This window comes from Bos indicus, chromosome 12, assembly GCF_029378745.1.
Source record: "Bos indicus isolate NIAB-ARS_2022 breed Sahiwal x Tharparkar chromosome 12, NIAB-ARS_B.indTharparkar_mat_pri_1.0, whole genome shotgun sequence".
NCBI classification, from domain to species: domain Eukaryota; kingdom Metazoa; phylum Chordata; class Mammalia; order Artiodactyla; family Bovidae; genus Bos; species Bos indicus.
In genome coordinates this window covers 65,499,220-65,523,433 of record NC_091771.1, presented here as the reverse complement: position 1 = coordinate 65,523,433, position 24,214 = coordinate 65,499,220, and the positions used below count along the sequence as shown (strand labels likewise).

The 24,214-nt window shown below is 40.2% G+C and overlaps 1 protein-coding gene across 8 annotated transcripts in view; it reads right to left on the bottom strand.

The window, feature by feature from the left end:
- The window catches only part of GPC5 (glypican 5), a 1,588,740-nt gene extending 1,570,944 nt beyond the window's left edge, over window positions 1-17,796 (bottom strand). For 2 of the 8 annotated variants that reach the window (XM_070799873.1, XM_070799876.1), the window contains exon 1: window positions 17,336-17,796. In XM_070799873.1, the coding sequence (XP_070655974.1) occupies window positions 17,336-17,498 (163 nt within the window). In that variant the 5' untranslated portion in view covers window positions 17,499-17,796. The remainder of the gene's footprint in view (window positions 1-17,335) is intronic. The other 6 variants (XM_070799870.1, XM_070799872.1, XM_019971624.2 and 3 more) reach the window with 5 other exon arrangements.
- Window positions 17,797-24,214: the final 6,418 nt, after the last annotated feature.

The following is a 24,214-nucleotide window of genomic DNA, read 5'->3' as shown; positions in this document are numbered from 1 at the left end:
GAAGACCAGGACCAGCGCTGCATGAAAAACACCAATTAGCAAAATCCTGAAAGGGCTCTAGAATTACAACCAGGAGATCAGTCCCCTAACTTATTACATTATCAGACTCAAGCAATCAGAAGGCAACCTCAGAGAGAAATTCCTTGGGCTTTTCCAAACACTACTGGACTAGAGCAAAAGTCAGTCTGCACACAGAGATCTGATGAACCTGTTCATTAACATTATGATTGACTTAAAGATTGTTTTTTTTTTTTTAATAATTCTGGTTTTCCTTCATATGTTGATTTCACCCAGGTAGCTTTTAACTCTATTAATGGGCGAAACCAAGACCTTTCCATTGTAGTGAACAGGACCAGGATGGAATGGAAAACTATGTCCATTTCAGATCAAGTTAATTTGGTGAACCAGCTCTCTCACAATCTAAATGAGTCACCTCAAAGGAAGACCACCAGAATTCTTAATCTTCAACTCCAGTAAATGAAGGCTCTTAAACAGAAGCAAAACCCTCCCAGTTTCTCCTATTATTTGCAAAAAGCCAGGACATTGGAAAAGAGCCTGTTAAAAATAAGCACCTTAGGCACCTTCATCTCGCTAACCAGCTCTCCAACATCCTCCCAATTTTCAGCGATGGGCTCTGACGAGCTATGGAGGCTCCTCCCAATACTGCCTCCTTATTGGCTTGGGGAAACATTTCTCCAGATTGGGCCCTATTAGAAATTATTAGATGCCTTATTTTACCTGACTCTTGGAAACCTAAGGGAAATCAACTTGTTGATATTTCCTCAAGGAATGATGCCCTCAAAGGGACCACTGGCAGCCAAACCTCTGTCATGGTCCAACACGATAGTTCCCCAAATTATAATTAGAAAAACTGACTAGAGAAGCCCAACAATTGTCCACAGGTGGAAATAAAAAGACAAGACTGAAAATTCAACAATTTTTGCTTTGATTAAAAGAGAAAGCTCTGGTTTGGATGAAATAACAACCCAATCTTACCGAAGACTCTAAAATTCACTCTCACCACTATACATGCATTAAACCATTGCTCTACTGATAAAATGATAGCTTTCATGAATCAATTTTGGTGGGAAAACATTAATAAGGCCACAAAAAGTATTTACTTTATTTGTGCCACTTGTCTCAAGTACAACCCAGGAAGCTTGTTAGCACTGCTCCCAGACATTTTAAACAAGCTAATGGACCATCTGAGGTCTGACAAATGGGTTCCATACAACTCCTTCCAACCAATGGATAAAAACATATTTCAGTCATGGTCTGTATGTTCTATCATTGGACTGAACAGTTCTCACACTAATCCTTGCAGACAGGTTACTACCTCTTCTGTGGTTAAAGTCTTTTTGGAAAAGATTACCTCTACCTGGAGAACTCCTCTTGAACTTCAATTTTTTTTAATTTTTAGAAGCTTAGTCATGTCTAACTCTTTTGCTGCCCCCATGGACTGTAGCTCACTAGGCTCCTCTGTCAATGGGATTTCCCCAGCAAGAATACTGGAGTGGGTTGCCATTTCCTTGTCCAGGGGATCTTCCCAACCCAAGGATCAAACCCTCTTCTCTTGCACCCTCTGCACTGGCAGGGGGATTCTTTACCACTGAGCCACCTGGGAAGCTCACAGTGACCCAGTAACCCATTTTACTGGTCAGGCACTTCAACAAGTCTGCAAAGTTTTGCCAGTTTTACACTTTCACTGTGCCTACCACTCTCAATTTTCTGGTTTAATCGAATGCACTAATAGCAATGTAAGATCAGCTGGCAAAATGTGTAGAGGCCCTCCAAATACCTTGACCAAAAGCAAACTCACTGGTCCTCCTAAGTCTCAGACTAACCTTTTTTGGAACTCATAAACTCTCACCCTTTGACTATCAATGCACTTGACTCTGGCTTCTTTCGATTCATAACCAATAAAAGGGTAGATACCAAAAAGAGTTGGGCAGTTTCTCTCCTTTGGGAGAAGCTATATGGCAGCCATATTTTCTACTACATGAACATGGCTGCTTTACAACAGGAAAAAAGCCTGTAACCTCAAAGAGTAAGACATTTGTAAACATTCTCATCTCAATTTTCATTTCTTTAGCTCATGTGAATCCTTGCTCTTCCTTTATCTTCACTGTCCGTTGAGATGCCTCAATATACTAATACTCCCAATGCATTCCTTTTTTAATTTCAGACAGCTTTGGTTGGGCTTCTGCCACTTGAATCTGAACATTTGAATTAATTTAGAAGGGAATGTTCTCGGGTTCTATCATTTAGAAATATCACCTTTCAGTGGTATGGGAAATTACTGCCAATGAAGACGAACTAGACCAATAAACCAACTGACTGTCACAATAGTCCAAGAGAAATGTTGTTTCTATTTGCCTTTAAAATCATGGCCATAAAAAAAAAAAAAAATAATCATGGCCATAACCAAGTACCCTGGTTCAGAGATAACTTCAGAAACCATTTCTGGCTCTGAAGTTAATTTAGACCACCTCAGTACCTCCAGAAATAACTGATGAGGAACAACATTACTTATGGTAGCTCAGAATCAAAAACCAACCTTTCCAAATGGAGAGAAAAAACAGCATATGAAGCTAAAGAAGCAGCAGCCAGATCATGAAGGGTATGATAAGCTATACTAAAGAAATCAAGATCATCAAGATGGAAAGCACTGGGCCCACCTGTTTTCATTGCTGTCATTGACTGAACCCAGGAACCCTAAAGTCATTATTATACAGAGATACACAGATCGTGGAATTGCAAAGCTTCATCTCAATGTTCCCATAAATGTGAGTCACATACATTCATAAATATTACTAACCATGGGGTAAATTAAAAATCTGTATCACTGAAAAAAATCTCTTTCAAGAATTTAAAGGACACAGAAATTTGTAAAGTACATTTTTACTTCTAAACTTTTCTCATCCTAACCCTACCTTCCAATGTTATTTACTATTAATGGTATTTTTTGCATATTATTTAGGGTATGTTTGTACATAAATTGATATGCAAATAGGTTCCTTCTATTTTTTTTTATGTCAGGGCAAAATTTGCTTTTTCCTATCAATAGGGCCATAAATGACTTGTTCTTCTTTAGATACACAGCTTTACCTATCTGGGTTTAATGTTCACATGATTATTTATAATTTATCATTTAATAGGCACTAATTAGCTGTGGATTTTCAGTACAATAAACCAGCTTATTATACGTATCTGTATATGTTTTAATTTGTCCAATTGCTTTGTTAGAACACTTTCCTATAAATTGGAATTGATAGGCAAAAGGTATACAGAATTCAAATTTTGAGTAATATATGCAAAATTCCCCCTGCATGTAGAGACAATCTCATCAATCTCCTTTTTCAGTATTTGCAGGTGAGAGTGCTATATTTGCTCCTAATACAATCACAAGAATGTTACATATCAGTATTTTCAATCTTTGACAATGTGATATTTCTAAGAAATTGTTTTTCCTATGTTATGACTTAATCATCTACGTATTAGTCATTTAATCATTTGAATTTCCTCTTTATGTTCATTTTTCATATTAGTGTCTTTGTAACCAATTTGTGACAGCTCATTCGTGATTAAGTATGCTAACCTTTTGGTTGCTGTGTATTACAGATGAGACGTCATAGAGTTTTCCCCCATTTATTTCACTGAGATGTTTATTCTTTTAATGACACAGAAGTTACACATCAAAACAGAATCACTTTTTTGTTGTTTTTGCTTTTTTTTTTCCTTAAGAGAAAGGCAATGGGAAATCTTTGAAGGATTTAACGTGAGAAATAAAGATAACATTTACCTTCATAGAGAATCAATTGGGAAGTGAACTGGCAAGGACCAAGTGTAGATGCAAGCTGACTGAATGATCCAGCCATGAGACGGTACGAGCTTAAAGCACGGTGGTGGCAACAGTCGTGGGTAGAGAAATTATGGGAACATCTGTGCAACAGATTCTATGAGATTTGGTTGTTGGTTGAATTATGGGACTTAGTGGGGATTAAACTACTGTTTTATTTTGGAGTGTTATCTATTTAGTTATATTTGCAACTGAAACCTAAAGATTTAGCCAGCATTAGTGTTCTTCACTGGAGAAGGCAATGGCACCCCACTCTAGTACTCTTGCCTGGAAAATCCCATGGACGAAGGAGCCTAGTAGGCTGCAGTCCTTGGGTCGCTAAGAGTCGGACACAACTGAGTGACTTCACTTTCACTTTTCACTTTCATGCATTGGAGAAGGAAATGGCAACCCACTCCAGTGTTCTTGGCTGGAAAATCCCGGGAACTGGGGAGTCTGGTGGGCTGCTGTCTATGGGGTCACACAGAGTCGGACATGACTGAAACAACTTAGCAGCATCAGCAGCAATGTTCTTCATAAAAGGAGTGAGGGAAAGGAGAGGGTAAGAAACAATTAACTGAAACAGGATCACGAGACACCTGAATATGAATAAAGAGATCACCATTGATTAGAACTTCTAAAAGCATTTATAAATCAACTCTAGATCAGATTTATGTTTCTGTACATTTTAATTACAAATCAAATGATCTTTGAAAGCTGTGGGTTTAAATATCTAATGTATGTAAAGCTTTGTCACACAGGAAGGATCTTGAAAGGAAATAAATTGGTATCTCAAACAGAATTATCTAATAAATTTGTTATAAAGGGCAAGGTATAGAAAAATTTCAAGGGATACTGCAAAACTCTAGCTAATAACTGTAGAGAAGTTTTTCCTACCTCAGAGGGGATGAGAGGAGAAAGTACTGGGGTGGCCAAAAAGTTCGTTCTGCAGCTTACCAATCTGAACAAACTTTTTGGTCAACCCAAGTTAGTCAACTCCAAAGAGCTGTGAGGTCACCTGAAGGGAGCTGTGTGCTTAGGTAAAGGGACTTAGGCTTCAGGGACCTCACCAGCTGAGACCTGAAACACACCACAATCCACTTGCCCAGTCTTCTCTAGCCACTGCTTCCCATGGCCTGGCAGAGGCCAGAATGCCTTTGATGTCATCCAGGAACAGAGCAAGGTGAAAAGTCCCTCTAAAGGAGCAAGCAGAGACTTTCCAGCATGCTCCACCTTTGTATATTTTCTATGGGAAAAACGTTCTCATCCCCCACACAGGAGACACACAAAGACCACCCAGCAGCACTACAACATGCAAGCCCGTGACAAAACGCAGTAGAGAACGAACTCCTACTCCCCTGATGCGTTTGAACTGTGGTGCTGGAGAAGACTCTTGAGAGTCCCATGGTCAGCGAGGAGATCAAACTATCATTCCTAAAGGAAATCAACCCTGAATATTCATTGGAAGGACTGATGCTGAAGCTGAAGCTACAATATTTTGGCTACCTGATGTAAACTGCCAGCTCATTAGAAAAGACCCTGAGGCTTTAAAGATCCAGGGCAGGAGGAGAAGGGGGTGGCAGAGGATGAGATGGTTGGGTGGCATCACCGACTCAATCGACATGAGTTTGAGTAAACTCTGGGAGATAGTGAAGGACAGGAAAGCCTAGCATGCTGCAGCCCATGGGTTCACAGTCAGACAGGACTTAGCAACTGAACAATAGCAATGACCCCGTGTCAATCACAGGCTGGAGAGCCTCTCCCTGACCACATTTAATCAGCATGTTTCCAGGCAAAGCACCTCCTTTTTGATCTTAATAGAAGTAATTTCAGTGACATCATTTTACAAAAGATCAGTCTTTGGTTTTTACACTACGTAATATGAATAAACAAATTAGATTTTACCATAGAGTTAAACTAGAAATAACAAATTAATTTATTAACTAAACTAAAGAATGAAAAGATGGACTATGTTTCTGTGAGTATAGGATCAATACTTTGAGAGTGAATGATGGAAGAAAATTATCTGAAAGTTCAGCATTTTATTAGCATGAAGAGAAAGAATTTCTGCTTTGCCTGCTCCCTGATCTCATATAAAGAATTTTTTAAGTGTAGGGAGAAGACTCTTGCGAGTCCCTTGGACTGCAAGGAGATCCAACCAGTCCATCCTAAAGGAGACCAGTCCTGGGATTTCATTGGAAGGATTGATGCTGAGGCTGAAACTCCAATACTTTGGCCACCTCATGTGAAGAGTTGACTCATTGGAAAAGACCCTGATGCTGGGAGGGATTGGGGGCAGGAGGAAAAGGGGACGACAGAGGATGAGATGGCTGGATGGCATCACAGACTCAATGCACATGAGTTTGGGTGAACTCTGAGAGTTGGTGATGGACGGGGGACCTGGCGTGCTGTGATTCATGGGGTCACAAAGAGTTGGACACAACTGAGCGACTGAACTGAACTGAAGAATTATAACTGTAATACTGTGGATTATATTATAGTTTACAAAGCTTTGACACCACACCATGTGGTTCTCAACTACTGAAAAGTTGTTGTTGTTGTTTAGTCGCTAAGTCCTGTCTGACTCTTTTGTGACCCCAGGGACTGTAGCCCACCAGGCTCCTCTGTTCATGCAGTTTCCCAGGCAAGAATACTGGAGTGGTTGCCACCTCCTTCTTTAGGGTATCTTCCCAACCCAGGGATCGAACCTGAATCTCCTGCATTGGCAGGTGAGTTCTTTACCACTGAGCCAGGAGGGGAACACGAAAGGGAAAAGGAACAGACTACATACTATCCTTGAGAAGTTGAGTTCTTTGCTGAAGGTCACATAGTTCATAAGTCATGTAGTAAAGATACAGTGATTTCAGAACTAAATTCACTAGTGTTCACTAAAATATGTGACCATAACATGGGACAAATTGTAAGTTAAAATGTCTTGATTTCCCATTTATTTATCCCATGCCAACTTTTCAATATTCCGTCATACCTATCATTTTCCTTGTTTTCTTTGTAAGATATGTCCAAAGATAAATTAAATATTTAACAACCTCAAATCCAGATACAGGTGTCTTTGCCTGATAAATAAAGAGGGCTGTGACAAACTCATGGATTCCTCAGCTTTTTTACTCTGTCAGTGCTATTTCAATTTCCTTTACCTTTTAAGTTGATCAAAAAATCTTTTTTAGAAATGACTTTTCCCCCCAGAGTAAAATGTATTCCAAGCCTGGTGGAGAACAGACTATTAATCTCTTCACTTTATTGACCTACTTCAGTTTCAGCTCATTAAACACAGGCAGCTTCAATGATCAAAAGAAAACGAACAAAATGTAACTTGGTCTAAACCTTACCAAATAAGAGAGTTGCTCAAAAAGCAAATAAATCTGAACAGGTAATTTAATATTGACAGTCTCCCATTTAAAGAGTATATATGCAATGAATAAGGACATCCAGAAATAATTTCTATGTTCATTTGATCAATGAAGTCACAGTCTAGTTATGCTTTTTATCCAACTCTCTTCTCAGTTCTTAGCTTCCCCCAAAATGAATACTATACTGAAGGACTTATGCCAACTAAAGTCCCTTGAAACTATTAGAAAAGGAAAAAGACTATGAGCTCTAAAAAGATAGCTACCAAAGATCATTTCATTATATTACCATATAGAATCATTAAAAAGTAAAGTAAATCTAGTTATCATAGCACAGGTAATTACCCTAAAATTACTCTTTAGGGTAATTCAAAACCATTACCCTAAAAAGAGCAATAAACAATTTAAATTATAAAACAAGAAATGTTTACTAGCTTTTAAATATGACTGTATCTGAAACATATTTAAGTTAATAGCTACACCATATCAAAATGTGCATATCTCATTAGCACTGATTTAAGTAATCCTTCTACTTAAGTAAAATTTCCTAAAACTAATTCTAAGAAATATCATAAATACATAACCAACCACAATTTATACAGAAAAAAAAATCTAAGATATCATTAAAAAGTCTTGGAGCCTAGATGAGTATTCTAAAATTAGAACTGTTAGAATACTTTAGAGACGAGTTATACCTCTACCATATATCATGTTTTGTGATTTAACAGCAGTTATTTTCATGCTTCTTCTGAAAGCCTGTGGTCACTCAACTTAGTCACATGGAATCTGGACCCCAAGTCAGTGTCTTTTAGTAAACAATCTTCCCAGTTTAGGAATAATTCCATAGTCAAATCATCTGTACTTTCTACCAGTGTGGAATTGACAAGAGTAGGAGATGGAAAAACTGAATCATCTTCTAGTTCCTTACTATCAATTTTCTTGTGGAAAGAAACAATTTCGCAAAACATACATTAAAATAAAACACAAATCAGCTAATCCACAGCCAGATATAAATTATAGTTGGTCACCTTTATTTTTCTGCATTCTCCCAGTAATAAGTCAATTAATGTTCTAAGAGATCAGTCACACTGTCTACATGATGATATCAAGTACAAATGAACCCCTTAAAGGTTAAATAATCTTCCTTCCCTTTCAGAGCATTTAAGGAATCCTTCTAGACATTTGTTTGGCAATTCATTTACTCTATTTCAAAAATGTTAGCTAAGGTAGATAAAAATGTCTTTAAATTTAAACAAAAGCATTAGGTCACTTTTTGTGCCAGAGTTACATAAGAAGATATTAACTTTATGTAAACAATTAATTCAACAACACAATGAAGCCAGATCAGAATATATTTTTAAAAACTTCACTTTCTATATTCCTCAGTCTATTAATACCAGGCATAAAATAATAATTAAACACAATAAATTGAGCCTATTGCATAACTAGGAATATAAGATTACTTCTAAAAATCAAAAATCAACCTATTATGTTTGGCCTAGTCACAGAACAACAACAACAACAAAAATCAATCACAATTCCTGCTCTCAAGTAGCCTATAGTCTAGCAGAAGGCAAGACATACATTCAAAACTGGTATTGCTCCTTCGAGCCCCAACCTTATACTGGAAATAACTAAATACTAATGTGTATGTGGTAAGTGAGGATTTTAGGGTTGGTCAAGGAAAAGAAGGACCTCAAGATGACAATGAGCTTTATTTGGGTCCCACTTTAACAGGCTGCATGAGAAGAGATGCAGCAAGACGGGGGTACAGGACCACCACCCAGAAGAGAAGAAAGCAAACAAGGAAAATCCCAGAGAGACGGAAATTGCAGGAGGAGAAGCGGGTGACAAAGGATGAGATGGTTGGATGGCATCACTTATTCAATGGACATGAGTTTGAGCAAACTTCAGGAAAGAATGAAGGACAGGGAAGCCTGGCATGTTGCAGTCCTTGAGGTCACAAAAAGTCAGACACGACAGAGTGACTGAACAGCAACAACTCCCGTGTCCAGGTTGCTTTGCACAAGATGTGAAGTCTCTGAGTAAAGAGCTTTGAAGGGCAGCAGCAACCTGGGATCATTTTCAGCCCCAGAGTTTGTTTTATGAATGGCTAGCAAATGAGTTCAGCTTTGTGGGGTATACAAGGCAGTCAGGCTCAAAAATATGTTTACTTTTGTTATATTTAAAGCAATTGGATATGTAAAGTTTTGAATTTGGCACTGGTAGGCTTTGGACTATTGGTCCCAAGTTAGGAAGAAGTAAAACACATAGGGGCCAGTTTTTAACCTATTTATATAACACCATCGGAGAAGGCAATGACACCCCACTCCAGTACCCTTGCCTGGAAAATCCAATGGATGGAGGAGCCTGGTAGGCTGCAGTCCATGGGGTCGCTAAGAGTCGGACACAATCGAACGACTTCCCTTTCACTTTTCACTTTCATGCATTGGAGAAGGAAATGGCAGCCCACTCCAGTGTTCTTGCCTGGAGAACCCCAGGGGCGGGGGAGCCTGGTGGGCTGCCGTCTATGGGGTCGCACAGAGTCGGACACGACTGAAGCAACTTAGCAGCAGCAGCAGCAGCAGCAGCAGCATATAACACCGTAAAAATTTTTTTTAAAAATCACTGTATCAATAGAATCTTCAATGTTATGAATTGACTTCTAGAGTTTAACTTAAGAATCAGAGAGGTTTAAAAGATTAATTAAGAAGTTCCTTGAAGCTTTGGGCTTCCCTGGTGGCTCAGCTGGTAAAGAATCTGCCTGCAATGTAGAAGACCTGGATTCAATCCCTGGATTGGGAAGATCCTCTGGAGAAGGGAAAGGCTACCCACTCCAGTATTCTGACCTGGAGAATTCTATGGAGTATTCCATAGGGTCACAAAGAGTCAGACACGACTAAATGACTTTCACTTACTTACTTACTTGAAGCTTTACTAAAGTATTCAACAAACATTTCAACTCCTATTCTGTGTCATGCATGTTCTGAGCACCAGATATTCTACAGTGAACAAGGCACACCACTGGACTGCCTACATAATCAGCAGGGCCCAAGGCAAAAGGGAAACCCGGGACCCTTTATTCAAACCCCAAGATGGAAACAGCAGAGCATTAAACCAAGCGTGTGGCCCTTCTGAGTGTGGGACCCTGACTGCACAGGTTTTGTATCCATAAACCCAGCCTCAGAAGACATTTTCTAGTCTCCTCATGCACACAATCTAGTGGTAAAAGATCAGCAATAAAAAGAAAAGAAATACGGCACCATGACAAGTGCCATGAAAGAAACAAAGAGGAACAGAGTTCAATGAAGCATGAGAAGGAAGTGCGTGTGGTCCATGTGCTCAGTCGTGTTTGACTCTGTGACCCCAGCCCACCAGGCTCCACTATCCATGGGATTTTCCAGTCAAGAATACTAGAATGGGTTGCCATTTCCTCCTCCAGGGGATCTTCCTGACCCAGGGATTGAACCCAGGTCTCCTGAATCTCCTGCATTGATAGATGGACTCTTTACCACTGAGGTACCAGGGAAGCCCAAAACCTGAGAAAGGCCTCTCTAAGAGCTGACACTTAAGCTGAGACCTGAGGCTTGCAAACCAACCAGCTATATAATGCATTTGTAATGCATTATATATATCCATAGGTTGAACATTTATGCCAATGGTTCTCAACCAGGATGGTTCTGCTTCTTCTAGGTCATTTGGCAATGGCTAGAGACATCTCTGATTATCCGAACCGGAGAGGGCAAGGCATTGCTACTGGCATCCAGGAGGGTAAAGTTCAGGGAAGTTTCTAAGCACCTGAAATCCACAGGACAGCACCTCCCTCCATGGCCAACAACAAAGAATTATCCAGTCCCACAGGTCAATGGTGCTGACACTGAAAAACACTAAAGCTGAATGAATGCAGATGATATGATTGCAAAGCTATGAGTAAGGAAGGAGTTTGGCACATTTGCCTTTCACGTCCTTAGCCATGTGATTTTATGGTAGCAAATACTGGAAACGTATATTTTCAATAGCAATAGAGAATTCAATTAAGTGTACAGTAGAATCTTAGTCACTAAAATATATATATTTGGAAGGCTATTTATCATTGGAAAAGGTGTGTTACAAAGAAAGATAAAGTGATCCTACGCTCATTCAAAAATTATGTATGTGCTAAGCAGAGGATTGATGAGGGTGTTAAAAAGATAATTCAAAGGGGTTTTGGTGGTTATTTCTGGATAATATAATTATTTTTGCTTTCTTTGTACTTTTCAATATTTTAAATTTTCAAGAGAATGTAGATTATTTCATAAAACCATGAAAGTACAAAAATCTCGTTTTCTTTCTGTAAAGGTGCATTATACATTCAACTTACATGGTAGCTGTATGTGAGCCTGATAAGGCTAATCAAAAGCTGTGTTAATTTTCCGTGATTCGCAGAAGAATGACTAATTATTTAAGGATGATTTTAGCAGTATAATTGATGAAATTTGAGATTTCTAAAGCTGAAAAACAGAAGAATTGAGAGCACAATTGCTTTTGTCTTTTCTTCTAACTGAAGGGCAGGCTTTTATAAAAGAAAGGTAGATATGGACAATGGCTACTCTCTATTAAAATAAATTGCTCTTGTTAGTTAACTGAGTACACTGGATTTCATGTTTGCAATACATTTCAACAAAGCATATGAATGAAGTCTCTCATGACTCTATTTTAACAAAATGGATTTGTGGTTTCTTGAACAGTTATATCAAGAGGCCACTGATTTATAAATCATGCCTGTTTAGGTGTAGCATCTGGTTGTTGAAATGTTCCTCTTGGTCTTATACTAGTTAATAATAAAAGAAATGCTATATAAACCAAGAAGGTGTTCTTATCAGACAAGCCAAAGTTCATGTTCTAGAAAGTCCTAGCAAGGTGGAATCATGGTTGGGGGGAGCATATAATTATAAAATGCCATTCTCAAGTTCCCTAAACTGCACCCCTCCTTAAGGCCAATTAGATAAATATGGAATGTTAGACACTTGGCATAAAGGGGGGTGGAGAGGGGACCGGGGTGCACACAACATCTACATTTGCTAGTAAACTGACTATGAGAGAAGAGGGATGTGATTAGTACAATTCAGGCTCTGACGGACAGTCATGATCTACGGTCCTAAAGTAGAAAATTGTACTTGCTTCCCCATTATTAAGCTTCACTAAAAGCCTAAATTAAAAAAAAAAAAAAAGAAAGAAACATATCATTTTCTTAGGCATCAAGGCACATACTAGATTTTCCAGAGGAGAAAGTGACAAGTTCCCCTGACACTGGAACTAAGCCTTGATGTTTACAACTCAACAGAGACAACCTACTCAGAATAAGACACCAATGATGGGACAAAGCCACCCGAGACCTGTGATGCAGCAGGATGGCCACAAGGAGACTCTACAACCACAAAACGACTGAACATCCCCTCTTCCAACCAACAAGTGTGTCACTGCTTCTTCATTAAAGACAGCTACTCTCATCTTTTTGTTTAAATTGGGGTTTAGTTGTTTTACAACGTTGTGTTGGTTTTTGCTGTACAATGAAGTGAATCAGCTGTATGTATACATATATCCCCTCCCTCCAGAACCTCCCTCCCACTCCCCTATCTCACTCCTCTAGGTCATCACAGAGCACTGAGCTGAGTTTCCTGGGCCATACAGGAGGTTCCCACTAGCTGTCTATTTTACCCATCCACCCCCGTCATCTTAATCTTCCTAACACCTAGGTGAGTTATGATGACGCCCAATTCCTGAATTGCCCTGCTTCCTTAAACCCTTGTAATTACCCAGCACAAGGCCAGATCCTATAAAAGGTCCCTCTCAACTGCCTCTTACCAAGGCACCCACAGTTCCTGAGCTGCACGATCTCCCTTGCTGTAGCAAGTAAGACCTAGTTTGTTTGACTCTCATCTTGTTTCTTGTGGTTCTTGGCTGGTGAGTTTCAGTACAGGGCAATCCTGATATTAATAATCTGCCTTGACCTCAGTCTGTGGATCCCTTTCATGGCTTTGGATCACCATAACCATGCTGCGCAAGCAGCAAAAGGGGGTGTTAGTTCACAAGAAACAAGAGTCCCAGTTTGAGATTACTGTCAATGAGTGACTGTGGCCATCAGTCATCTAATTGTGTGATGGCATAAAAGCCACCTCACCCACACTCCTCTGCCTCTCTGAGTATATACACCAGGTGGCTATGGGTGTTACAGTGAGCAGTGGCACAGTGCAGCCTGTTTTCTTTCTTAGGGTCCCCCTTAGTCCACAGAAAGAAACAGAATACTCCCCATAACCTGTTACCATTTCAGATAGCTTTCTTTCTTATAGTGTCCATTAGTTCACAAAAGAAACAAAACATTCACCATAATCCAATAACTACCATCTCAGATAGGTTTCTTCGAGTTTCCATTAGTTTGTGAAAAGAAACAAAATTTCACCATAACCTAATAAGTATCATTTCAGATAGAGACATATTTCCCAATTTTAGAAACAATCATGTGACTTTTTTTTTCATTAGTGACTTTTAAAAAACTAGTTCTTATCTTTTTAAAAAGAGTTCTGATTTATAGACATCCAAAACTAAAATTTCACCCTTAAAGCTCAAGTCCAGTTACAATCAGGACACTAAATAAAAAACTGTAATGACAGCAACACATTTTTGAGCACTTACTATGTGCCTGGATTCGTGCTATTTTATATACATGTATTATTTCATTACATTTATGCAACAAGCCTTTAAGAACCAATATTCCCATTTTACAGGTGAGAAAACAGAGGTTCAAAAAGGCTAACTGGTGTACCTCAGTCACAGAGCTACGGGTGCCAGGGCCTAGTTTTGAATCCAAATGTCTGTAATTCCAAACTCTAAGATCACCAGGTAGATTGTTTTTCTTGGGCATGAGTATGCAACAATACTGACCTCGAAGACAATATAAGATTGGATTATAATGAAAGCAGTTAAAAAATACAAACTATAGAGCACTATTTAAAGTGTCTGATAATATTAGAATTTAATATTGCCATACCAAGTTTATTTTTACTATCCCATTTACAGCCAAAGCTACCAAGAAAAAGTCACCTTGCACAAGCTACTCTCTGTATCAAGGAAAATTCACATTTTAAAAACTAGTTGGTATATAAATTATCTGAAGTTAGCCTTGGATTTTTATAAGCTTCTCCTTTCTGAATTATCTTCTTTAAAAAAGGAAAACAACGCCTGTGTGAAGAGAATTTCAATGGGAAAACATTATCCCTCCTTCCCAATAAATAAAATAAAAATAAAAGGACCTTTAAAAGACACTTTCACTAACAGTTCTTTTCTGAACAAAACAAATAAGAGCAAAGGGCACCTTGACTACTACTTAGGAAATAAAATCAGAACACAGGGAAATCTGTAATTCTAATCACATTTACACCTTCTCTCCTTTTTTACATTTCTCATCCAAACATCCTTAGGAGCTCAATAGGCTTAAAAGAATTGGAGCAGGGTAGAGAACAAAGGTGAGTGGAATCTGAGAAACAGCTTAAATGGCTGTTCTCACCCTTTTAGTAATTTCAAATTGGGTAACATAGTTTTCAGAAGATTTAAAAGTCACAAATATAGGATGACACTGTAAGAAGTTATTCTACCAGCTTATATTTTTTAAATGGCATTTTGGCCAGGCATCTCAGGAATTAACCACTTGTAGACAAGAAATGCAAGAAAGCACTAAAAAAAAAAAAAAAAAATTAACTTTCAAGAAAAACAAATATCAAATTTAAATGAACTAGCTTTAGTCAATGAAAGTCTACGTGCTAAATACATGTACTTGCTAACAAAAATATTAGTATTTCTATTCTTATGTGAGAATGACTATGTAGATATTAACTATGTTTTCTCTTGAGATTGAGGATAATTTTAGAAAATAAGGTTCAACTACTATACTCAATCAAATTAAATGTTATAGATCATATATAAATACAAAAATAAAGAAAAGCATTTATGAGCCATGTGGTATGTGCGATTCACTCAAATGGGGAAATGAAAAAAAATTTAGTGGAAAGATAAGAGACATCGATGTTTAAAGAAACAGTTTAATGTAATTATTCAAATAAAAAGTAATCAATAGTAGAGAAACAAAAAATTCAGAATTATATCAAGTTCAGATGTGAGTGCTTGTTATTGGGTGATTCTGATTCAGAATAATACTTTCATGTGACTTTTTCTTACTGCAAATGTCAAAGGAATTCAGCACTTCTTTTCAGCAGCACTATTGATGTCCCTGAGTTCAGCCCTGCATGGCCCCCTCAGAAGGTGCTTCTATGACCCCTCCATCGCCTTAAGTCACAGATAAAGAAAGTACTAGCAATGGGGAAACAAACCAGAATGTCTTAGAAAAGAAGATGCCTGCCATCCTGGCTCTTTTTTGTGCCATGTGTATCAAACACAAATAAGTACGATTTCCTTCTCTGTAGGGCCCAGCTTCAGTTTCAGTAAAACGTTATGCCAGTGATGATACTCTGCAAAGTTCTTCTTCTAAAGAGATGAAACACACACAGGGTTCTATAACTGCAATACCTTCTAGTCACTCTATTACATTTAGCAAGTACCGGAAACACTGAGATATGAGAGGGGTGGAGAAATCAAGTCCTTAACTGTCCACATTTGTGAACGTATCAGCCAAAATTATGGGATGGGGGTGGAATCTAATTATTCAGCTGAGGATTTCACAGCTCAATGCCACGCCCCCACCCCTGCCGCCCTAACACACACAGTCACTTGAGCTGCTTTAGCTACTGGCAAGTGAGGTTTTTTGTTTTTGTTTTTTTAATGAAACAAATGCACTGACATGAAACGACCGGTTTACAAAGGGGGTGGTATCCTTTGAGGACAGAACTGCCCTAAGCTGAGAGCATCTATGCTGTTTCAACTAGTAAAAGTGCCTAGTACTGAACAGGTATCCAAATACATATTTGTGTGTTTGCTTAAAAAACTAGTCATGTAAACTAAAATGGATTCACTGTGCCCAAATGCTCAGATTCTCCTTGTGGGATGACTCTAGAACGGAGTTGATAACCAGCAAAGAAATCAAGCGAAAGAGCTACGGCTCCCCAGAGCTAGCAGCAAGTCTCCTCACCCTACACAGGCAGAGGAGAACAGATTTAGATCCAAGCATCCTCCACAAGTTCACTGTCCAGCCAATAAGGTCACAGCATTTGGCAATTAGCCTCGTAATTAGGTGCACTGCTCCAGTAAGATCTTAACTCCAGACACCTGCTGTTGCGTTTAATAACTAAGATCTGTTCTTCCAGACCGAATGTTACTGGAAATCCGCCCGCAGAAGCACGGAGCGGGCGCCGAATAGCTGGTAAAGGTGCAGGCGCACGCAAGAAGCAGAATCCACACTGGCCACACTCACTATATTCCTTCCCCTTCAATCTCTGTCTGGTAGATCTCAGCCGTGTTAAGTGGCTCCCCGGTGCACTCTGTTTGATCGCCTGTTGCCAGCACATCGTTCAGGCGTTGCAACGACACAATGGTTCCGAGAGGCACACTGAGTTGGTACCTGCAAGGAGGGACTTGATGCCCAGGCGTAAAGAGCGGGGCTCAGAGTTACACCAGGGTGAGTGCACAGGGTCCGAGTCCTCATAACAAAGGATACCGGCCGCCCTGGTCAGTACCCCATTCTCCAGCAAAGGAGGATAATGCAGGTTTGTGTTTTTAGTATCAAACTTGGAGCGACCAACCCAACTCCATCTACCGTGGGAGAAAGCAGCAAACCAAGGCCCCCCGGCGGGGCACTGGGGAAGTTCCCACTCGTAAAAGAATCGCGGTCAGGCAGCGCTGTCCCCCGCTGTCAGCTCTGCTGGCCTCTTGCATCGCATCAGTGAGACTAAGGGAGCCGGGCGGGAAGCGAACGCCCGGAGCTCGGCTCAGCAGCAGGCGGAGTCATGGAGCTCCCGGAGCTGCGCTGCACTCGGGATGGTCACACCGCCCTTCTCCGGGAGGCACCATGTGCGGTCGGAGGACCTGAAAGGTCAACTTCTCCCACGAAAGGCCATTCCGAGAGCTTGAGCAGTGCAGGGTCCGCGCTCCGGACGCCCCAGCCCGTGCCCAGGCTCCCAGCCCTCTCCCACGGTCCGCGCCTTACCTGCCCGCGGTGAATCCGGCAGCCCCTTGACAGGTCCCACCAGGCGCCCCTGGAAAAGTTTCCGAACTTCTTCGCAGCTCTGCACGCCCTCGCTTCGGATAGACCCCACGAGAGCCAGCAGGAGGAGACATTGAGAGCCCACGCGCCAGGTCTGCGCGCTCATCTTCGGTGTCCCAGTCACTCCTTCCCTCGCCGCGGACCCCACTCTCCCCGCGTGCCCAGCGCTGCAGACGCTGGAAAAGGCTCGGCGGTGCGATCCGGCGGCGGGCGGGAGTCCGGCCGCTCTGGGACCCCGGCTTCACCTTCTCCTCTAAGGTGCCCCGAGACGGACCGCGGTGTTCTCGGGCAGAGCGCCGCCGGGTCTCCCTCTCCGGCGGGAGCGAGATGGCGCGGCGCGAGCGAGGACAACGGCTGGAGCCGCACGGAGCCCGCGAGCATTCGGCTCTGGCCACCGCCGCGGTCGCCGCGGGCTGCACTGCCAGCTGCCAACCTGAGACTCGCCCGTGGGTCGCTCTCCGAGGACAGGCCCCGCCCCCTCTCCGTGGGCAGGCCCTGCCCCGTGGTTAAGCCACGCCCCCGCGCGACGCCAGCGGCCGCACCCCCCCGGCGGCTGAGCCGCTGTCCACGCGGCCCTAGCTGGAGAAACACCCGAGCGGCGTTGCCTGGAGGAAGGAAACAAAACGAAACCCGACCTCCCTCTCCCCATCCATTCCTGGGACCAACAGTCTGATGAAAAGAAGAGCTCAGAGAAGACAAGATATGAGAAATACCAACTAGAACTAAGATGAAATACTTCCCTGTAAATCAAGGTCTTCAATGCATAGGAATTTATATTTGAATTGCATGAAATGGTATCTGGGCACAATACAAAATACAAAAAAAAAAAAATTATACTTAAAGATCTCAATTGTGAGGCTCGATAGCACTTAGTTTTAAAAGAGTGTACAGGAGAAGCTACTTTTAAAAAATTGTTTTATGTTGCCACTTCGGAATATTTTTCGTTAGTATTACGATTTTCTGAAAGAATTTAGAAGTCATAAAAAGTACATGTAAACAGTATAACGTCCTTGCTTTGGCAGTAAAATCCAGTTTCTTCTCTTATTACCCGTTAGCATCATATTTTGCTTCTGTACTTTTTATCTATAAGGGCCCTTCTGAGCTTTACCACTTCTCTAATTTTAAAAACATTTCTCAAAGATTTACTCAGGCAAAAGTGCTCAGGAGAGTTTCTCACAAGGAAGAGATGAACATGAAGACTTTAAAGGATTTTAAAATGACAAAGGAATTCTGTCAATTGACAAAAGGAATGCATTAGAAACCAAAAGCCAAAGGCCAGGTGTATTTCTGAAATGTGATTGACTCAACACTAAGCCTGTGACTAACAAGTGTTTCATCTTCTATAGGTACCTGAAGAAAGTCCTCCTCCAGTAAAACAAAACTACTTAAAAGCATCAGGCCAGGGGAACTATAAATGCTCTAACCACTTAAAGGGAATTTATTCTCATATTTGAACCTTTGCCAAGAAATAGAGATGAATAATTTTGTCTTAGTTAAGTGTCATGAGGCTTTTAATGACCAGTGATACCAAAGGCAGAGCTTTCAGCAGTAGATCGCTTGCTCTAAAACCATCCCAGGGCAATGGCTGAGATACTTCTTCAGGGAAATAGTGCTTACTTGGCTTTTGACATCAATTCCATGAACACTAGATATTTTTTAAGATGCTTTCTCAATAAATGAGAATTGAAAAAATAGCTTAATTCAAGGACTTCAAGCAAAGCTTTATATATGTATCCTGATGGGGGGAAGGGTGTATACTACCCCCATGAATCTTTTTCCCTAGCCACCAAGTGTGGAAAAACTACTTGGAAGTCAGCTCTATCTACAAGAAAAAAAAAAGAATGACCATGAGAATGTGTACTGTGCTTAGATGCCAAACAATATTCTAAGTGCTTTTTAAGGGTACTAAGTCATTCATTCAGTCTTCATAACAACCCTGTAAAGTAGTTACCACTACCGTCACTCTTTTACCATGAGGTAACAGGCTCAGAGAGGTAAAGTGATTTGCCCAAGGCCAACATCGCTATTAAATGGTAGAACCAGAAATCAAACCCAGGCCTTGAAATCCAGAATGTTTGCTATTAACCATGGGTTCTCCTCAACCACTCCATGCCATACCAAAGAACCTATTGGGTTACATTCAGTACAATATGTTACTTATATGTTAAGTCCTTATATGTTAATATTAAGGCTAATAAGTCCCTAGACTTTCTCTTTTTTAATATTTATTTGATTTTGGCTGTGCTGGGTCTTTGTTGCTGTGCCCTGGCTTTCTCTAGTTGCCCCAAGCAGGGGCTACTCTCTGGTTGCTGTCGTGGGCTTCTCAATGAAGTGGCTTCTCGTTGCACAAGCTCAAGGGCGCAAGGGCTTCAGTAGTTGTGACACGTGGGCCCAGTTGCCCCACGGTATGTGGGATCTTCCCAGACCAGGGATCAAACCCACACCCTCTGCACTGGCAGGCAGACTCTCAACCGCTGGACCACACCAAAGTCCAAAATCCCTAGGTTTTTCCAGAACTTCTTTTTCTTATTAACCAAGCTTTCTCCTTGATTGATTTAATCATCACAGAGTAGCACTACAAGGACCTCAGAGTTTACTTGGTCCAATTCATTCACTTGGAATCTCTAAAACAATCTGTTTTACAAAGGGAAAATCACAAACATTGAGAATTATTGGTGGTTCAGTAAAAACTAATAAACTTAGAAATATTGATTGAACATATACTGTATTTTTAAGAAACTATAAAGGGTTGGACACAACTGAGCGACTGATCTGATCTGATCTGATCTGATACACTAGGCATAATAGGAATTACAGAGGCATGTAAGCAAGCTCTCTTCTCCATGTTTTTGCAATTTATTTCAGCAGAATAATTAGATGGAAAGTTATATATAGAAATGGAATAGGGTCTAGTGAGAAAATAAATACGTTTAGTCCATGTAAAATGCCCCCACTTACAAAAAATAATTATTTTATTTCTACCTCTTTATTCTCTACTGCTACCAACCATGGATGAACTTGAAGACAAACTTGCTTCTTCCAACCAGAATACAATACCAAAGTGCCGTTTACATGAACACCCTAGAGCAAAACCTCTACACACTGTACTATAATCTTTTGATCAATTTACCTATAAAGATTACAGATGAAGCAAGGAAGAATTTCTGTAATTTGATAGTGATAATGCCTCATTTTTCAAAGGTTATTCAATATAAACATTTATTGAATACCTTTTATGTAATAGGCACTGTGTTTTGCTTTTGAAATACTCTTAGAAGAATCTCTAAATGGTCATTATTTAAAATACGCTTTAGTATTCTTCTAAATGTAAAGCTTCTACGTAACCATTTACAGTGTGTCAACTCAACACCTCATAAAGAGAAATAAAGAAACTCCAACATGATTTAGGAGATCCGATGATATCACATTGCCCTCCAATATGACTGTCAATTTAGGCTAAGACTGGCCACTAAAGCTCACCCTGAGAAACAGGTTGAAGTTAACTCCTGTGCCTAATCAAAATTAATAGTTAATATTTTTAAAGGGGTTACAGGTATTATTTTCTCATTTAACATTTCATCCACCTCATGAGACAGTTACTATTATACAACTCATGAGGAAACAGAAGTATGAAGAGATTAAATGGAAGCTAGGCATGCCAGCTTTTGCACTCCCTCAGCTACCGCCTCTCCTGCTCTGCACACCAGACACCTGTTTTGTGGCCCCTTGACTCAATCTATATCATATATGGGTAGAACCCCTGGTACTCCCTGCTTTTCCTTTGGTGTAGTCAGCAGACCTCATCTCCGTAGTGGTCCAGAGACCTGCAGTGGCTCCAACGCTGGCTCAACAGTACCTTCCTCCATAGCCACCTGAGGTCCTACTTGCTCCTGGCTTCTCCCTCCGGAACTTTTAATCATGAGAACTATATTGTAAGGGCTAAAATTCCATGTGCTACCTTGACATCTGGGAGCCTCCTGGGGTCCCAAAGGTCTACAGATGTGTTCTGCACTTGCCAGATATGACCCCCACCCTACCCAGCAGGAAAAGATCCCTCCCAGACCAGCTTCCCTATCAGCCAGACCAGCTCCATCCCACCTTATCTCCAACCCAACTGGTTTCTCTTCCCTACAGTCCAGTGAAATTATCAAACAAGTCAATCACATCCTCCATGAGAACCAGGGGTCACCTAACCCTCTCATCATTACAAAGCCTGCCTGTCACAGCCCTACTGGTTCACTCTGCTTCTGAGTGGACCCCTGTGTGGCCCTGCATGGCATGCGGTGTCTTCTTTCCCTGGACTGAGTGTGTGTGACTCATATAAACTGCTGTCTCATCTGCCCATCATGTGTTTGGCCATCTCATATTAATTAAGGAGGGGGACACTTCCTTCATCAATGAGGTAAGTAGAAGGCAATACAAGTGCTTCCAGCTAGCTGTTTCCCCCCAAAATCCTGACTTTTGCCTTGTCCTACCTTCTCACTCTTCTGAACACTGTCCTATTAAAGGGAGCCAAATTGGAGGTCAGCCCCAGTTGACCCTAGAAATAAATTTCTGCCACCAAGTAATCAGAAGGAAATTGAGGGATCCTCTCCTGTTGTCTCCTTAGGTCACAAGAGCAACGGTTGAGAAAAAGCTGCCTACAGGTGAGAACTGGTGGCAAATTACAACATTCCATAAAATCCTCAAAACCAGACCCTAAGTTGAAATGTACATGGGAGTCAGTGGGAAACTGACTTTGTGATCAGCAAACATATTTTCAAGCGAACACTTCCTAAAATGATCTACTGCTAATGTACATTTCCAATTTGAAAAACTTCCTCTTCTAATCACCAGTACATGTTTATCAATGATTTTGAAATATTTTAGATGCACATGTCACTATCTCACAGTATATATGCTTCAAGGCAATGACACTGTAACTATTTCTCAAAAAGCATTAGATAAACCAACTGTTCCTGTATGGAAGTTTCAAAAGTATTTCATACTGTATTTAATTTTACATGGTTTTGTGCTTACAGTTTCTAGTGAAAAACAGTTTATTTTCTTTCAGAGAATTTACTGAGAAAGAAAAATATTAGCTGTTCTAAATGAGAATGAAAGCCTTAGAAAAGACACAAAAGGAAGGAACCCAGGAACACTCAATGAGCTTATAAAACTAAATTTCTTCAAATAATTTTCTTCTAGTCTATATCTAGAAAGAAAGAAAGTGAAGTCGCTCAGTCGTGTCCAGCTCTTTGTGAGCCCATGGACTATACAGTCCATGGGATTCTCCAGGTCAGAATACTGGAATGGGTAGCCATTCCCTTCTCCAGGGGATCTTCCCAACACAGAGAGCAAACCCAGGTCTCCTGCATTGCAGGCAGATTCTTTACCAGCTGAGCCACTAGGGAAGCCCTAGTCTATATCTAAGAATGTAAAAACTGTTTTCCAAGTTATGATACACATTACATGTGTAAACTATAGTACATTATAGGGCCTTCCCTTGTGGCTCAGCTGGTAAAGAATCCACCTACAATGTGAGAGACATGGATTCGATTCCTGGGTTGGGAAGATCCTCTGGATAAGGCAAAGGCTAACCACTTCAGTATTCTGGCCTGGAGAATTCCATGGACTGTATAGTCCTTGGAGTCGCAAAGAGTCGGGAGAGACTTTCACTTCTACTTCTGTAGTACATTATGGTAAAAAGGAATACAGTACAAATTTCCCTCTTTTGCAGATGTAGATATTTGCACCAACTAATATATATGATCCCAACTATTTTTGATTAACAAATGAGTAAAATCCACATTTAAAATTCAATTTCATCATTAATTAATGCCAATATTTTAAAGAAAGACAACTGCATTAAATAAATTCACTTATCTAGAACGTGTTAATATACTATCCCATATAAAACAAAAAAACATTTTTCAGAAATTAAACTAGGCTAAAAAAATGTATACCTGTTTGCTGCTGGTTGTTTAATGTGAAAACTAAAGGGCTGCAAAACTGTATCTGCTGGACTATAAGCTTTGTGAGGTCTAGAGAACTGCCATGCCCACCTTTACCCTCTGATTAGTGGCTGACTATGTTTTGTGCACATCCATAACTTTACTGAATGAATTTGGCCCCTATGAGTCTGATGTTCTCAAGTGCCCTGTAGCAAATTTCTGTGATTATTTTTAAGCAGCAGTCAGCCTTAATTTCAATTCAACTGCTTCATTTTGTATTACCTTCAAAGAGGAAAATATCACTATCTGATAGAATAGTATCAATAAACACTTTTAAAACCAGGTTATAACTTCCAGACTAAAATTATGTGTGGATATTGCATCATCTGGTATTTGACTTTCAATAAATCTCTGATGTCTGTTTCACTTCTTTTCATTTCCTTTTCTGTGATAAAAATGTGAGGTCAGTGTCTTAAACGTTTAATGTTACTATCAAAGTAATTATTTAGTTCAGAGTTAAAGAACTGGTTTTCTAATTGTTTTCCTGCAGCTTCAGATATTATAATATCTTAAATATTAATCTCTTCAGATAAGATGAATTTTAATACTACACATTAAGTATTTTCCAGAATGATTATTCATTATCTGTGTCATTTTGGACAAGTTGTTAAACCACTCTGATACTCTTTTCTTATTGTTGTTGTTGTTTAGTCACTAAGTCATGTCCAACTCTTTTGTGACCCCATGGACAATATAGCCTGCCAGTCTCCTCTGTCCATGGGATTTCCCAGGCAAGAATACTGGAGTGGATTGCCATTTCCTTCTTCAGGGTATCTTCCCAACCCAGGTATCAAACAGGAGTCTCCTGCATTGGCAGGTGGATTCTTTA